The 18,281-nt window shown below is 42.5% G+C and overlaps 1 protein-coding gene across 4 annotated transcripts in view; it reads right to left on the bottom strand.

The window, feature by feature from the left end:
- The window catches only part of CDK19 (cyclin dependent kinase 19), a 1,195,971-nt gene that overhangs the window by 741,495 nt on the left and 436,195 nt on the right, over nt 1–18,281 (bottom strand). For all 4 annotated transcript variants that reach the window (XM_069234609.1, XM_069234610.1, XM_069234608.1 and 1 more), the window contains exon 3: nt 16,568–16,678. In XM_069234609.1, coding sequence (XP_069090710.1) covers nt 16,568–16,678 — 111 coding nt within the window. The remainder of the gene's footprint in view (nt 1–16,567; nt 16,679–18,281) is intronic.

Below are 18,281 nucleotides of genomic sequence, written 5' to 3'. Positions count from 1 at the left end.
CAGAAGAATTCTTGTACAAGCCCTAGTTCTCTCCCGCCTGGACTACGGGAACTCCCTATATCTTAGTTCTCCAGATTATGTAATAAAGAGGCTGCAGGTTACGCAGAACGCGGCAGCTAGACTTCTCATGAATACCCCAAGGCATCTTTCCGCTAAACCAGCACTTGCAGCTCTTCATTGGCTCCCGATTAAGCAGCGCATTCAGTTTAAAGCTCTGTGTCTTGTTCACAGAGCCTTACACAATAAGGGTCCCCTTTCCCTTAGAAAACGTATCTTTCTTTACTCGCCCCTTAGACCTCTTAGATCTCGTTCTTCTCGACAGGTTTACATCCCTTCGGTCAAGAGATCATGGGGAGGTAATTAGTTCTCCATCAGGGCTGCTCGGCTCTGGAATGCCCTGCCCTTTGAATGCCTTCAGGAATCCTCTGAACTTCTCTTTAGGACAGTGGTTCCCAATCTGTGCGCCGCGGCTCGCTGGTGCGCCATCAAAACTAGCCAGGGGCGCCGCACACAGTTTGGGAACCACTGAGCTATTTATAGCCCTTGGGCCAGTTCGTACAAAATAAAACTACTCAGTTGTAGCAGCTCTTTTTTAATTTTGTCCTTGAGCGCCCTCTGGTGGTTAAACACAACTAAAGGGATTCTACATTTCACAATATTTAAACAGTTATGTTATAACTACATAAAAATGAGACCTGCCCATTTTACTAGGGTTACCGTCAACCAATATTTTCCCCTTACTAAAAAACCCTATGCATGCTGTAATTAAACAACTGTTACATTTTTATTTTTTACAGTTATATATAGAATTACAATACCTTCATTGGTGTCATCCCAATTCTTTTCAGGGAGAAAAATGGATGTACTCCCTAGGCCAGGCTTACATCCCCCACCCGCCAACAAAAAGTAACATAATGGGGAGCCGCAGCCAGTGGCCAATAGATCAAGGGAGCCGTGGGTCGAAAATGCTTGGGAACCACTGCTTTAGGAGGAAGTTGAAAACCATTCTCTTTCCTAGTTAATCTGCTTCCCCTGGCTCTTCTGACATTCATGGTGTACTTTGGCGCTGGGATGCCCCCGGATAGCCATGCACTCTACAAATCTATAAACTAAACTAAACTGTTGAGGTGGTTAAGAGCCTGTTATGTCCCTGCGCTCTGAACAGGAGGCCAGCAGACTAGCCCTTGTAGTCACTCTGGGAGTCCTGGATTCAGGTGCAGGATTACTCCCTCTGATTCAGGCAGGAGGGCAGCTGGGCAGACGTCCCGTGGAGTAACACTAACAGTCATTTCAGCAGCACAGAAGTCCTACTTCCTGGCAGAGTATTCATAGGTCCAGATGGGTACTGAAGAGTTGGTGTCTGAGGTCCAATATTTATTCCTGGTGCCCTTCCTCTGGAAGGTGGGAGAAGCTTCTAAAAATTCCCTTTGAAGTCACCAGGCATTCTACCTTCCCTGCCCTGGCTCCAGACAAATTACAGAGGTTATGCAGTCCTTTGTGTGGAGGCAGGACAAAGCCTATTCAAGTGTAAGTAGGGCTGGGCCCAGCTCTGCCATCCCATCTTGCCAATGATGGCCCATCCAGCCACCCCTAAGCTCTCTACTGTGTGGGGCTGTCTAGGAGGACTATACAAAGTCCAACTGTATGATGTATTTTGCCAGGTTGACATGGCAGTTTAAAACTTCACACACAGCCTGCAAGTGCATGCATAAGACATGTTTGAAGGGCCATTTAAGTGGGTGACCGAATCAGTGCTGCAGGCCCCTTTGTAGCATTTAATTTATAGGCTCTGAGCACATGAGGTGCCACTTTACTAAGGACTTATTAGTAAATTCAATATGCCAGTTGAGATTAATCCAATGTTACCATGTTTTAAGGAGTAAGCACATGCACTTTAGCACTGATTAACACTGGCAAAGTGTGCAGAGTCCTAAGGCTGGCAAAAATGACATCAGCAAAAATGGAAGAGGAAGGTAAAATGTTTGGGGGAAGAAAACCCCAAGGCTGACAGGTCTAACCCCGGGGAACAAGATCATTCTGACTCAATCTGGATTCAGTTTGCACTTGTGCTCCCAATGTTCAATTTCACCGGAAAAATTACAAGCAGTGCTCCTCTTCTACAAATTTGTATCTGCATTCACTCCAGGATTGCTCACATTCACATTCCCTTTGTCACACCCTTAAGTCTGTGCCATCTCAATTCTCACCCATGCACCTTAGATTCCCTGTGCCCAATTCATTTCTGAATTCTCAGGCTGCACAAAACCAAAATCAGAACCCATCGCTTGATTTCTGTTGTTTCTCTGAATCTGCTACATCTGCGCAGTCATCAATTTCTCCTTAATGTTTTTCAGTCACTGCAATATTTGGCATTTGTCAAACTTTTGACAATACTCTTAGTCTGCATATCAGACTCTGCCAAATATGAGAACTAAGCTTGTGACACCCAAAACGAAATTGATATGAATTTGCTAACCCCTTCTTTCAAAGGCTATCCAGTCAACTCCACAGTATTGCTATAAATCTGCTTAGACCTTCCATAATCAGTATGCACTGATTTTTTTGGCTCTTGTAAAGTTCTCATTATCTATATCCAGTGCACTTCCTTCTCTGGCCCTTTCTTTTTCAAATTACAGTTCTGTATTTTTCAGCAACCAACTTAGCTGGATCAATCAATCAATCAGTACCTGTAAAGCACGGCTTATGACCCATAGGGTCTCAAGGTTCTCTCGTGGGCATGCTGATCATTCGAAGAGCCAAGTCTTGAGATCCTTCCTAAATTGCTTCAGAGATGCGGCCTGGCTGAGGTAGAGAAAGGGAGTGTATTCCATGTACGGACTGCAAGGTAGGAGTAGGATCTTCCTCCAGCTGTGCTTTTCTTGATTCTGGAGATGGCAGCGAGATGGGAGGATCAGAGTTGCCACGGGTGGGGGGTGTAGAAGGTCGGGCGTGACTGAGGTAGTTTGGCCCGATGTTGTGAAGTGCCTTATATATCGGAGTCAATAGCTTGAAGGTGATGTGGTTGTAGACTGGGAGCCAGTGGAGGTCTCTGAGGTGGGTGGAGATGTGACTGTGTGTGGGCGATGTCCAGGATGAGTCTGGCTGCAGCATTCTGGATTCTAAGTAGTCTTGCTTGTAGCTTCTTTGTGATGCCAGCATAGAGTGCGTTGCCGTAGTCCAGTCTGCTGATGACCAGGGCATGGGTGACCGCCCTTCTAGTCTCAGTGGGGATCCACTTGAAGATCTTTCGAAGGAGCCACAAGGTGTGGAAGCAGGCAGAAGAGGCTGTGTTGACTTGACGGGTCATGGAGAGTGTTGAGTCCAGGATGATGCCCAGGTTGCGTTCATGGTCGGTGGGGGCGTTTCATAGGGCAGCTGGCCACCAGGAGTAGTGGCAGGCAGAGGGGGTGGAGCTGAGTACGAGGACCTCTGTCTTGTCTGACTTGAGGATGCAGCAACTGGCTTCCATCCAGGTAGAGACTGCTCTCATACCGTAGTGGAAATTACACTTGGCTGTTGATGTGTTGTTGGTCAGGGAGAGGATCAGCTGGGTGTTATTGGTGTAGGAGACGATGTTTAGTCCGTGCTGTCTGACGATCTTAGCAATCGGGCCATGTAGATGTTGAATTATGAAGTGGAACATTGATGGTTCTTCAGCCTCCAACTTTGTTCATAAATCATTAGGGACATCAATCTCAAATAATTTATCCTTATCAATCCAAATCACTTTTGAAATTGTCAGCAATCTGCGAACCTTCTTGTACCACTTGTCAGGTTGCTCTCTCCGTTTGGGAAAATGCATTGTAAAGGCCTAAAGATCACTCTTATTCCAAGGTACATATACACAATTCTAATAATGTCTCTAGTTCCAAATCACTAATAACCACATTTGCTCGTTTCCTGTCTCTGTATTGTTCGTTTTAGTTGTAACTTTCTTCTTTCACTTTTCTCTGTATTTCTTCAAATCTCTCCAATGCTCAGTTTTCTCAACTAGATCCTAAATGTGAACTTGCAACACCAAACCCATCTTCTTCATTTCTTTTTCACTCAAATCCATTTTATAACTTCTCTGCAAATTCTTCGTTCTGCTGACATCAGCATTAAGTTCATCAGATAATTGCTTATGTTTAGTATGTGCTTCCTTCACACACCCTACTGCTTCAGTGGTCAGGTTTTTCATTTCATTCACATTGAATTATATTATTCCGTCTAAATCAATAAATTCCCTACAAAGTGTATCCAAATTCAATCTTTAAGAGTCCAATAGTAATCTCCTTCTCTTTGGGAAGTTCAGTAGATTCAGGAGAGGCAGACGCTGCATTATGCAGTAGTAGGTACTGCAGTATCTCTACTCATTTTAGGTAAAACTGTCAATGCACTTTCAGGCAGAGCACTTGCACCTGCTGTTTTTTTCATACTTGTCACTGCAGTCCCTGTGCGCTCGTACTCTGTATACCCAATGCACCCATGTCAGATACAACTGTGGAAAACACTTGTGTGCGTGTGTGTGTGTGTGTATGTGTACAGAAGTCTAGAAATCAAACAATCATTTAAAAAGTTATCCTCCTCATATGAACCTTTTTTTCTGGTCTTGTTTCTCTCCATCTAATTCAACAGCTTTCTTTATTCGATGCTGTTTAATTAACTATTGCAGGGAAAACCCCACCCTTTCTACCATAATCTCCATATAATCCCACCCAATCCACTCTAATTCCAGTGCAGCTATGCTGAAGGTCAACCATTCACAGTGTAACACCAGTGGCAACCAACCAAGACAGCACAGCTCTGTGGTGACGTCTCACCAATTTTAGTGCTACTCTTAGCATCAGTTAACCAATTGAAGCACCGCGGTTCTTTGAATTGGAACACACTGCAAAACAAAATAGACCATTAAAAATTATCTGCTCTACCTAGACAGGAGAAAATCAGCAAGTTAGATTAACATAATCTTGCAATAAATAGAAACAGGACAAGTACTTTTGAGGTACTTAACAATTACAATTCACACTAAAACAGTCTCCCGTCCAGCGGCACTCTGCCTCTATTTGATGTATTTATTCCAGTGCACCAGAAAGCAAATAACACCAACCCAAGTTAAACACACAAAACCCTGGAAAAAAAACTTGGTTATTAGAAAAGACCCCGATCCGTGGGAATATGGCGCCTTGCAAATCACACAACCAATTTGTCAGTAAATTCAACAATTCAACAGTATCTCAAGATCTTCGATTACAATGATTGAGATTACCTAATCAAAACTCTGAAGCAGATCACAAATAGAACAAATACATAAAAATCGCAGTAATGAAGCTACTAACTGACCCAAGAATCAATATTGCAGAACCAAAACCTTCAAATACAGCGTATAACAGCATCACTCAACAGAAAACACACTCTTAACTATACAACCCACAATGCATCAATATCACAGTCTGAACATACTCAATCTGAAAAATCATTCCATTCTACTAATACTCACTATCACTATCAGGAACAAAAACTGCATCAGAAGCTTAGAAAATAATCCAAAGAAAATCCAAAGCAAAAGGGAATCTCTAAACACTTCTTGTCTCTCTAGCCATCTTTTGATACCAAATTTATGTGGGCGAGAGATACCCTAAAATCTTCCACCCTAAGAAGCGTCTTGAATAACACACCCATGGGTGGGTGGGTTGAACGTGGTTTTAAACTAAATTTTATGAGGCAATGTGTCGCAAGATAAGATACAATTATGTATATCAAAATATAGTCAATTATGTATAGACATACTTAATAAGTGAGCTCTAGAGTGGAATTAACGATTTACAATGATTTATTACAAACATTCAAAGGTTACAATACAGAGAATGTAATGTGCAGATGCATAAAGTAATTACCACAAAGGCTCTCAGTAGAAGACATCACTTTGATTGACTACATGCAGAAGAAATAATAAACACTAAAGTGGCACGATGAGTTCTCCATTTTGAACAAGATGGCATTGAGGCCTACACGAGGTCTAGTTCACATGAGCCAAGAAACTGCACTTTAACAGGTTGTAACAAAATTGTTTCAAAGGCAATGGAATCACAGAAGTAAACACATGAAAACTGCAGTGTAAATCCATATCCTGCATGTTGTTATTGATCAGCAAAAATACAAAATGCACAAAAACGTCTACACTGTTCCAGCACTTTTGTACGGCATGATCTATGTTAAGTATTTGTTTTTATCCGTCTTATTAATTATAGTATCTCTCTCTCTTTCTATTTTTTGCTTTCCTTGTATCATCTAGTGGCTTTTCCCTTTCTTGGACATGTCTGTGACCTCCCACTCTAGCATCCCTTGGCATAAACAAAGACAAGTATTACATCAACTTCAGAATAATTTATTTTTAAAAAGCAACTAGCTTTCTGTGTTTCTCCTTTCTTCCTTTTTTCTTAACTACTGTTGTGAACTTCCTCAGTTCTGCTTACCCAGTGGGTGGCCAATTTCTTGGTGCAGCTATAGTTCAGAACTTATTCTCCTGATTTAGCTGTGAACAGTATGTTCAGCTAGTCATTTAGCCATATAAAAATTAGGCTTTTCATTTAAAAAAAGAAACGTCACAGCTGATTAAAAAAAGCAGCACACTAACCCAACTGTGCCCCAGTGAGAAAGGTATTTTCCTTTATATTTTTTCCTGTGGCATCTACCTCTAATTCTGAGCCCTTAGTCTCTCTGGCCATAGGAACCCTTTTCAATGACTCTCTCCAACCACCCTTGTCAGTGACTCTCTCCAACCACCCTCTACCCGGTGCTTTCCTGGTCCATGCATCTTGACAGCTACTGTCCTCCTCTGAACCATGGTGGGAAGCTGGTTCCTCTTGATGCAGGTCAGCTGTCCTCGTCATCATTCTCCAATCAGTCATGGTCACGTTCAAGGAAAGGTAGCTTGCCTCCCTTGTCTGGAAACATTCTAATCCTCCATAGAGTTCCCGATGGGGTATCTTCTCTTCCTGCATCCTGTCCTCTTCAGAATCTATCATTGCAGCATCATTAGCTTTGTTTGGAGAATGACCTTTCATACTCCTTTTTGTGTTTCTTCGCCCCAGATATTTCCTTTTTCTTTTATTTCTATAGTGCTTTCTATCCTTTATCTGCTTCAATAAGTCATTTTCCCTTGTTGGAAGCTGGCTCTTTATATGATATATCAAAATTAGATATATTGTGGAAAGAGTCCAGGAGTTCCCTTACTAGCTCTAGCAATCCCAAGGTGCTCTATTTAGGGGATAGTGTAGTCCAGCAGCCTTAGGCGTATCAGAGTGTTAGACATCTGCAAGTATACACACAGTCAATAAATGAGACACACAACTAAAGAAGGAGTTCCACACTAATTTACAAAAATAACAAGTATCTTTATATGTGTTTAGGCACCAGAATCAATATGCACGGGTAAGTATGTTTTGCAAGAAAAATATTTACAGTTTTGAAAAGACAACTCTGCAATTTTTGGACGCTGTAATGTTATACAATGGCAAACAGGTACAGTACAGCGACTTAAAGGACCAATCTCCTGGACTTAAGGTAAGTACAGGGCAAGGGTCAGGACCACACTAACAGGTCACACCGGACGGCACTTGGGCAGCCGGGTGCAGAGTTGTAGTACAGCGTTGAGTGCCCAATGTTAATTAACAGTGGTCGGTACAATGACAAAGAGGCTGCAGGCTTGGACAGGGAGCCTAGTTGAGGAGAACCAACAGGTAGGTTCAAGTATTGCATTGCTCAGGGATTGAGGGACACCTTCGGTCCTCTTCACCACGAGCCAGGGGCAACGGGAGCAGATTTGTTTGGAGGCATTGGTTTTCTCCGCCGGGAGCACTCACGATTGAGGGGGCCTGTGGGCATTGGCTGCAATGGTGAGTCCACAGTGAGAGTCCGCAGGGGCTTGCTCTAGCAATCCCAAGGTGCTTTTTGTAGGGGTAGTGTGGTCGAGCAGCCTTAGGCTTATCAGAGACATCTGCAGATATGCATACAGTCAATAAATGAGACACACAACTCAAGAAGGAGATCTCCACCAATTTACAAAAATAACAAGTATCTTTATACCGTTGGTCAATGTCAGCTCAGGCTAGGTGCACGGGTACAGTGGTGCTTTCAGGTGTTCGGGCTTTTGAGATCCAGAGACCTCTTAGGTCTCTTGGGGTGCCTGCAAGATGCAGGGAAGCAGCTCCACTGCTCTGCTCCGCCACAGGTGTTCCTGGGTCGTTGTTGAAGGCAACAGGCCTCCCCGAGGATGAGTCGACTTTGGTGAAAATCAGTGGGAACAGCAGACAGGCTGGCAGGGCTGGGGCCAAATCAGGTACTTCTTCCCCAGGCTTTGCTTTTGCAGATCTTGAGTGTCCTTCTTCATAGATCAGCAGAATTTGGATTTCCTGGTGCCAGGGCTCCCCTAAATACTGGATGTTGGGGCATTTTGGGGAGTGTAGGGTAGCAGCCAATGGGCTACTGACCCCTGGGGTCACTACACCCTCTATATGACCACTTCCTCTGGGAAGTGGGCATAACCATGTCCCAAAGTTCCTAAATCTGCCAAGAACCAAGATGGCAGATTTCTAAATGTTGTATCCACATTGCGGCAGCTCCCCTTAGGGGTGGGACTGACCTGAGGGGTGGACAAACCTCTCTGAATACTAAATTTCCCACCTGGCCAGTTGCCAAATGGTCCATGGGGCAGGTATTCAGAATCTCTCCTTTGAGTGAAGCCAGATCTGCATACCAAGGGTGGTAGACTTCTTTGAAGCAGCCTGTGCTGGATAGCAGATTCACAGGTATTCTTGTTAGGTGGGGTGTGTAAACACCTCACCCAGAGCAGGCTTTGTCTCTGACTGGCCAAGAGCAAAGGCTCTCATCCTAGGGGGTCAGAATCTTGTCTAGTGGTGGCAGGCTTGCTAAAACTAGTCAGTCTCCACACAGGTAGTTGGTAACTTTTCAGGGGGAACCCCTACAGTGCCCTCTGGATGCATGTATTAATACAGCCATCACTGGCATCATTCAGGATTTATTAATACGAGATATTTGAATCCAAACATCCCTATTTTCAGTGAAGCCATCATGTTGCTGGGGAACCTGTATTGACCAGTGTCCCGCACATGAGCTTGAAATGGCTCCCCTGTTCACCCACTATGTCTAAGAATCAACAAAGACACAGCAGGGGCATACCTGCTCATGCAAATATGTCCTCACATGTAATATAATGCACCCTGCCTTAGGGCTGTAGGCCTGCTGTAGGGGTGACTTATACATATTGCATGCAGGGTTAGGGGACATGGCACACTGACTGTTTGTCATGTTGTGTTTTCACTTTTAGCTGCACCAAGACATGCAGCCTGCCATGGCAGTCTGCATGTGCTACATGAAGGGTCCTTGAGCGTGGCACAATACATGCTGCACCCCTTGGGGACCCTCTTTGGTACCCATGCCTTAGGTAACAGGGATACCATTTACTAAAGGACTTATGGGGGGAGCAAAAGTATTGCTTTTCTATATCCCTCTAATCTGCTTCATAAAGTCTATTTTTCCCTTTACCTATTTCCTCTTCTACAGGCTTGTGACAGCCCTTGTGAAGTTGCGGATGCAGCATCCCTCCCAGCCTCTGTACTTGTAAATGATTATGCCACACACTGAGCTTGGAATTACATGTCTTTATTTCTCAACGTGTGACCGCTAGCTCAGAATTCCAAATCATGAATCCTATTCATCACACCTGAACACATATGTTCTACAGAGTCCGTCAGGAGCCAAAAAGGGTCCTGTCATCTCTAACTCACAAGGTAGTACATCTCCCCCTTGTTAAACAACTAAGAGTATAAATATGACATATTTCATATATACATCACAACTTTTTATTAAGTTGTTGTGGAGCTTGAATGAATCGCCCAGAACGTGTCCAATCAGGATGTGAAGAGATAGGAGAGGTGTCCATGACTGGCACTGAAACAGGTGTAGTCAGTGGGTTCTCAGAAGTATAAGTTGTAACAAACTTATTTCTGATATCGGGAACGGCGACTGATGAGGAAGATGCTTCAAATGCAGAGAATCTTGCCTAATGGATTTTCTAGCATGGTGAGTAGTCACCATGTGCCCTTTACTAGCCTCAACTTTAAGGGGTTTAGCATCAAATGGAGCATCAGACTTGCACTTTCTCCTTTGTCTTACTAGGACTCTATCTCCCTCTGTAAACACAGTGTTCTTAACACAACTGGCGCTTGTCTGTGTACATTTTCATCTTGTACTTGTGACATAAATCTGTGTGACGAACTTTAACATCATCTGTTGATTTTTCATTGGTCCATTGTGACAACCTGGTCGTCATGGCTCTCCCAAGCATCAGGGTGGCAGGATTTTCATGTGTCGTTGATTGAGGAGATGTCCGATAGGTACAAAGAGTAAAATGAAGAGCTGATTTGAGAACCAGCTTCTGCAATACAGTATGCTGGATGATCTTCTTAAGTGCTCATAAAACCCTTAACAACACCATTTGCTTGAGGCCAAAGATGTGTGCTTTTCTGATGCTTAACACTGAGATTATCAAGAAAGTTTCTAAATTCTCAACTGTTGAAAGGGGGACCAATGCCAGACGTTAGAATTAAAGGAACACCCCATGTTGCAAAAATGCCATGTAAACTCTCTATAACTTTTTCCTGAGTGATCAATGAGAGGTCTTCTACCAAAGGAAAGCAAGAGTACTCATCAAAGACCTCCATCAGGTGATATCAATTGTCAAGGTGTCCATAGACGTCAAAAGCGATTTTCTACCACACATGCTTCAGGAGATTTGACATGTTGAACAGATGCTGGGTTGTTTTTTTGGAGATAAGCAGTTGCACAAATGACAGGCCTTTAATTCCCTTTTCAGCCTTTTGTCAAGATGAAGAAACCAGACTCAATCTCAGAGAGCTTGTTTAGTGGCAACATCTTCACAACGTTCTTCATCTGCCACTTCTATTACCTGTTGTCGCAGACTCTCAAGTAAGACAATTCTCAAACCTCCTTAGATAATACCTTCCTGCGTAGCAAACAGTTCCCCTTTCACATTTTTGAAGTGCACTCTTTCTAGGACTGATGTGCAATATTGTCTTTAAGTATTAACATGTCACTATCTGTGCTTGTGGCAGCAATCATTTGTTCCTACAAAATAGCTGCAGGTGTACTGGACTATACTATGAAGTTAATGTATGCTTCAGCCATTTTGGAAGTGGTACTAGGATACTGTACTGGCAACCGTGTTAAATAGTCAGCAGGTTTTCGATCGTTCCCTAGTCGGTGCACAATAGTGTAGTCATATTCCTGTAATCACAAACCCCAAAGTTCAATACAAGGAGAAATCTTGGCTTTAGGATTGCCAAAGATGGTAAGCAATGCTTGATGCTCTGTGACAAGAGTGAAATGCTTTCAGTATAAAAATACGTGGAAATGTCCACAAGCCCACACCACTGCTATACTTTTTTAGGCTGTGAACAGGCATGTTCAGTCTGTGACAGACTTCTGCTGGCATATGCCACAATATTCCTTTGAGCATTTGGGTGTCCACTGTGCTGGGCAAGGATAGCACCTAACCCAACCAGGCTTGAGTCAACAACAACTTCTGTATGAAGCTTTGGATCAAAGTAGGCCATTTCAGTTGCATTCTCAATTGCATGTTTGATTTTCTTGTTCACACTCATGATCAGTGAAATGAAGCATTTTGTTTTGTTAAGTCTCTTAAGGGAGCAGTTAATGTGACAAAGTCATGTATGTACCTAGTACAGTAAGTCCCTATGCAAAGAAAAGAACATAACATGGTAACATCTTGTGGAGTACAGGAGGCTGGCAATGCCTGTACTTTAGCCATATCTCGAGTCATTCCCCCATCAGAGAAAGTATGGCCAAAGAATCTAAGTTTTGTTTTGTGTGATGACACACTGAAACGTAATCTTTTATATCTGAACAAACCAATGTGTGTGGAAAAATTTGTAATGTACCTGCAATTTTCTTCAAGTTCCAACTGATGGCACCTTTGTTCAGATCAAGACAAGAGTAGCCTTTAGCACCATTCAGCTCTGTGATCATGTTGGCAAGTTGTGGACCTCGATGTCGTTCTCTTTCAATTGCCTTGTTAACTTGACACATGTCAACACAGATATGTACAGTTCCATCACAGTCCTTTTTCGGCACTACTACTATCGGTGAAACCCATGGTGTCAGACTAGTGGATCTTTCAATTATATCATGGTTTTGTAAGGTTTCAAGTTCTTTTTCAACAGCTTCCTGTAAATAAAATGCAATTTGACGATGTCTTTGATCAACAGGACAAACGTCCTCATTAATATGCAGCTGTACTTTCATTGTCTTAAGTTTTCCTAATCCATGAAACAAGGATGGAAACTGACTCACTACTTCATGATAAGTATTTATGTTATAGTTTACAGCTATCAGTTCCATTTCAGCAGCAGTATTGAAGCTGAGTGAACAGGCACTTCACGCAGTACCTTGAAGCATGTGAATGGGTACGTGTACTTTTATCTTTTTGTGTTTTATGGTTGCTAAGAACAAACTCAGACTTTTTAATGGCATTGATGCAGCCCATCTAAACACTTTAGTCTTCTTACGGTAAGAGACGGGGCACTGGAGTCAGTTCGTGGTACTTCTCCTCAGACATAATATTTAGTGACGCACCACTGTCTATAATAAAAGGAATGGAACAACCATTCACCGTTAGTGTAATTTTAGGGCAATGTGTGAATGACTTCTGTGATTTGACATATCAACTTTTTTTGACTTGTCTTCTTCCTTGCATGCTGCCAGTCCGATATGCACGTTTCCTTGAGGTGAACATTAACATTGCACATCCATTTTCACTGTTGCTTGATGGTGACACCGAAGAACTCGTATACAAAGATTTAGACGATGATCGACTTCGTTTAGTGTTGATTTGCCACAGCTGATGTTGCAGCTGGGCCTTGTGGGATGAGTAGAACATTCAGACGTCCATTTTGTTTTCTCAGCGTGATGTACTTAGATTTTCCTTTGCTTTGCAAACCATTACAAAATGGTTCTCTTTCCCGCAAGCTCTGCACACTTGTCCAATAGCAAAAAATTAATTTTAATGTGGAAACAAACATCTGCATCTGAAGCACAGCTTCTTTTTCTTTGGAGACAACACTTTGTGTCCTTCCTCATTGTGTTTCTACTTACTTTTCATGTTCATGACCGACTCACTTTGGGCACCTCTGGCCTCCATATTGGCAGCTTGTCGATCTGAACATTCCTCAGCTCTGGCAGCCATGAGTATTCGCTCAAGACGCAGGCCCTCATTACGGCTTCGGCGGTCTTTTTGAAACACCGCCAAAGCTGCTGCAGCCAGCATACCGCCAGTGCTGAAAACAGTGTTTCTGCCCACTAGCCCAGAGGAAAACTTACCACAACATTGACGCTGGCTCGTAATCGAGCCGGCGGCACCGTTGTGGTGCGTAGAGTGCCTCAACACCCGTTGCACATTTCACTGCCCATAATTCGGGTAGTGAAAGGCGCGACAGAGCCATGCCAAGTGCATGGGCAGTGCAGGCCCCCCCCATTTCTGCCAGCTTTTGGGCATGGTAGTGAGACCGCCATGCAAGGGCTGGCGGAAAGGGAACTCGTAATCCCTGGGGCAGCGCTGCTTTCAGCAATGCCCTGGCAGATTGCAACCACCGAGACCACCAGGCTGTCGACAGGCGTCAACCTGGCGGTGCTGGCGGTTGGACTGTGGCCCGTCTGCCATGGTCCTAATAGGGTGGTCGGACCGCCCTGTCTGCTGCGGTCTGACCGCCATCAGTACGCCACACTCGAAATGAGGGCCTAAGTGTTTCTCTCAGCATTTGTCATGTGGATAAATCTGACAAACAACCCTATAACTCTGAGACGTATGGTTTCTTCATCATTGAATTAATTTAATTTACAATATTTGATAAGCATATCAAGTCTTTCAACAAATTTGTCAATCATTTCACCAGCTTTCTGCCTTTCTTGGTTGAAAACTTATCTTTCATAATGAACTTGGTATTTAGCACTTCTTTGATTTGACAGTATGAGTCTTCATCAGCATGTGGTATTCTCCTTATTACTTTTTTTACTTCTTCACCTGCAAGATTCTTCAGATAATTGATGATTATTTTCTTTTCTACTTCTTCCAGTGCATCGCTGAAATTATCAAAAGTTTAAATCCAGGTAGTTAATTTGGCACCAATATTCTGCTTCTTTGTGGTATTAAATAAAAGTGGTGGCTTCAAGAAAGAATCAGCGTTATAACCATTTATGGAACTTACTGACTTTGAAAGTGGGGTTCTCTGTCCGCTGGTACCTCCATCATTTACGACATCTGAGGCCCTGCGAAGTGCTGGCATCATGGTACCGAGGACAAGTTGAGGTTCTGTGGACTCTTTCTTCGTGGCTATTAGAACATTTCAACTTCTCAAAGACTTTCTGAGTTGTTCTGAGACCCAACTGGTATGTTTGGTGTTGTGCCACTTCAAGGATTGACCGCTCTGTCAGCACAACCCTTATGCTTTCACTTGGGTCACTCTGCCCACTGGTGTGATTTGATGACTCACTTTTCTCAAGTTTCAATAACTTCAATGATATATTTTATGTTTGAATATTCTTTCACTTAGTGTTTCTTCATGCTCGGTTATCGCTGCCTCTAGCACTTCTCTGTGCTTGACTATCACTGCCTTCAGCACTTTTCTGTACCTGGTTATCGCTGTCTTTAGCATTTCACAGTACCTGGTGGTTGATGCCTTTAGCGTTTCATTGTACCTGGTTGTTGCTGCCTTTAGCGCTATTGTTCGATATGGCGTATGGCTCTGTGGTGTGCTGTGGCATAGTACCTCTTTCACAGTCTTATTAGCAGGGTTCTGACCGATGATCCTCAAATTTCTTGGCAAGGCCTTCAGCTTCTTTGGAAGCTTTGGTCTGGCTGGAGGGGCGCCTTGACTCCACATATACCGATCTTCGAATTTCACTTCGACTGGGGCGCGTGTGGCATGCATGAGCAGTTTGCTGAACCACAGCAAATTCTCTTGGAGAGCACTGTTGGTTCTTCAGGTTACGTATCTCCTATCTTGTCATCAGTTGTAGCGCCCTCCCCAGCCCTGGTACTTGTAAATTATTATGCCACACATGGAGCTTGATATTACATGTCTTTATTCCTCAGTGTGTGCCCGAGAAATAAACATTCTAACTCATGAATCCTATTCACACACCCAAAACATTTACGTCACAGTTCTACAGAATCCATCAGGAACAAAAAGGGTCCTGTCATTTCTAAATTACAAGACACTGCAGCGGACATCCCAAGCGTTTTCCCCAAGGTTAGTGTTCTTTTCTGCACCACACAAAGACACTGGAGTAAATGCATTGAATGATTTCCTTGCGAGCACAAAACTATTCCCAATAACCAATAATAACCCCTTTGATTAACCACTAAAACACAAGACTAATCCCAATACCAACAATAACTACTGGATTAACTACTAACTTTGGGTTTTTAAAGCAGTAGTGAAGTGCTTCAACACCTTGTCAGGGGTAGTAAGCAATATATAAATGCAATGACAATACAACGGAATGCAATTACAATACAACAGAGGCTTCATAACCCTTCAGTGTAATGTGTCTTGCAAACCTGTTCTGACATCCTCCTTTCAGCACTCTGCTCCATCAAACTGTTGATAAACGCATGGCCGTGCACATATGTGGACCTAACAAAGAGAATACCCGTAAAATGACATTGAGCCAGACTGATAACCCTACACTAACCCTCCCTGTAGTTACAATTTTAGCAATTAGGATAATTGATATAAAGATGCTACTTTGGTGGTAAGCAATTTATTGAACCCAAAGCACATCCTATAGCAGAAGCCGAGAAAAACCCGGAATCAAATAAGCAGCAAAGGTCCTTGAAATGGAACTATTCCCCTTTAAAGGTTTATTTAAAAGAATTGGAATAGGGCCCAATTCTAATCACCCAAAAACATTTTGCAACTGAAAACAAATTGCATCATTATAAAAATAGATGAACTAGCTCAGCATTAGGATAAATGACTTTCCAATGTTGAAGTGGTTTCGTAAAGCTCCGTACAATAAAACCGATCTTGACACCAAGACGTGTACGAGAGACCATAGGCTGGCCAAGGTTTGAGCTGCTCTCTCTGAACAGGGCCGGCTGCTCCACAGGGAGTGAGAGACAAATAACTGAATAAGGAGTGCACCCTTTTGCCCTGAAACGTAACTCCTTGCCATGGGATTCAAAATTAGGCCAATTTGCCTACAGGAAGAGGAACATATGTTGTTTATTGCACCCAACAACGTATTCATTTGAGCATCACTTTACTATAAAGACTGAACCTGCTACATACAACATGGTTGAAACATAAAATGATGGCCCACATAAGCACATGCAATTATTTTTTCAAGTAACTGTAAAAACCTGTGATATCAGCTCAGTATTATGAAAATGTGAATGAAGCAATCATTTCCTCTGCAGTTCTGCATTTTTTCTCACAAATGAAGGCACTATATATTTTGAACTCACCCACAAATCATGTTCTGCATAATCAAACAGCAGCCACACCTTCCTGTCACTGTGCGAGAGAAAGACCTTCTGTAACGCAATCACATTGGGGTGCTTCAGTTCTCGTAACAGCTGAAAGCAACAAAAAAAGATACAGATCATCAGTTTTAATAACTTGGCCAATATCATCATCGTTTGTGAAACGTGGGAAATCCAAGAAACCGGTTTTGTAGATTTTATCATACGGTTACATCAGTGTTTGCAGTTAACTGATTGTCAAACAACTCTACTTTCCTACACCTGCCTCTAAGAGCCATTTGGATCAAAGTACAGTTCCCGCCCACAAACCACTGTCCAAGTAAGATCCTATTCCCCAACACCATAATGTGAAAATAAAAGGCATATATTGCAGATACACATTGAAGCACGAGCAAACACATAGATACACGCATGAACACAAACGTTTTGAAACTTCTGCACAGCTTCAGGGGGCGGAGGTATGGGTACAGAAGTACATTCAATAGGGGACCAAGGGAGTGCGTAATGTGTTCCTAGACGGGTCAGGGGAAGAGAGGGAGGGAGAGAGAGAAAGAAAGAGAGAGAGAGGGAGTTTTTAAAATGAACTATAATTCACTCTTGTTTATCATATGTGTATACGACAAAAGGGGGTACAGAAACATAGAAGAACCCATGACTGATGTTCCATTCCCCGATCCTGGCAGTTAAGAGAAATCTACTTCACGGAAACGGAGATGATATTAACCCTCAAATCTCACTATAATGCAGAAAACAAATTTCAGCATATGATAACCGTGTCAATGCAGGGTACAACAATAGGATCCCACAGCAAGGAAATAAACACAGCTTCCTGTGCCAAACGTTCCCCACCGTGGTCTTAACTTAACAACACAATCTGCTGCCTTTAATACATGGAACTTGTTTCCCATTACTATGCAAGAGTCCTACATTTCATAAACTAAATCAAACATTCTAAAGATGTCTTTATTCTCAAAATATACATGTTCGTGCAAATTACCGTCCCACCTTAAATACATAAATCATGAGGGCATTTGTATTATTTTGTAAATCTGAAATGTAATTGTGTTTTTGGGAGAAACTTGTTAGGATTTTTCCCTATGTGAATGTTTGGGTGTTTGAACTACCTAAACCAAAACATTTTTAAACTGCTTTTGTCAGTGTGTGTATGAATATATTTATATTTGTATGGGCTTATCTATTAATATTTTCCATTGTGTTGTATGAATTGCCTTTTGTTTATGTCAAATCGGTAATGTGTCTAGTGGAAAATGACTTTCTGAAATAAACAGGTATTGACTGATTGATGATAATCTATGAGATCGCAGTTGACATAACATCAGCTTAGCTGCGTTTTTAAAGCTATACATCTATATTACATATATCTTAAAAACGGATTCAAAGATGGAAGAATTAAAATAATCTCATGTCAAAGTCTGCTTTGGTTACAGTAAATGGCAGGCTCCATCAGACACCTCTGCAACATTCGCACATTTTTTTCTAACCGCAAAACAATTAATCCGACCTTTGTTTTATCAATAAGACTGTTGCAGAATGTGTGGGACTTTGTCATACATGGTAGGTCAGAAAGTGACCACCTCGGGCAGAGACTACGTTTCTCTGAACTGAATGAATTTCCTTCGGCAAATGTGGCAACAGCAAATGGTGAATTTCAAGTACTGGGTTTCAAATCCTAAAA

Source organism: Pleurodeles waltl, chromosome 5 (genome assembly GCF_031143425.1).
Source record: "Pleurodeles waltl isolate 20211129_DDA chromosome 5, aPleWal1.hap1.20221129, whole genome shotgun sequence".
NCBI lineage: Eukaryota > Metazoa > Chordata > Amphibia > Caudata > Salamandridae > Pleurodeles > Pleurodeles waltl.
Note: the sequence above shows the minus strand (reverse complement) of the source record. Positions and strands in the feature narration are given on the sequence as shown.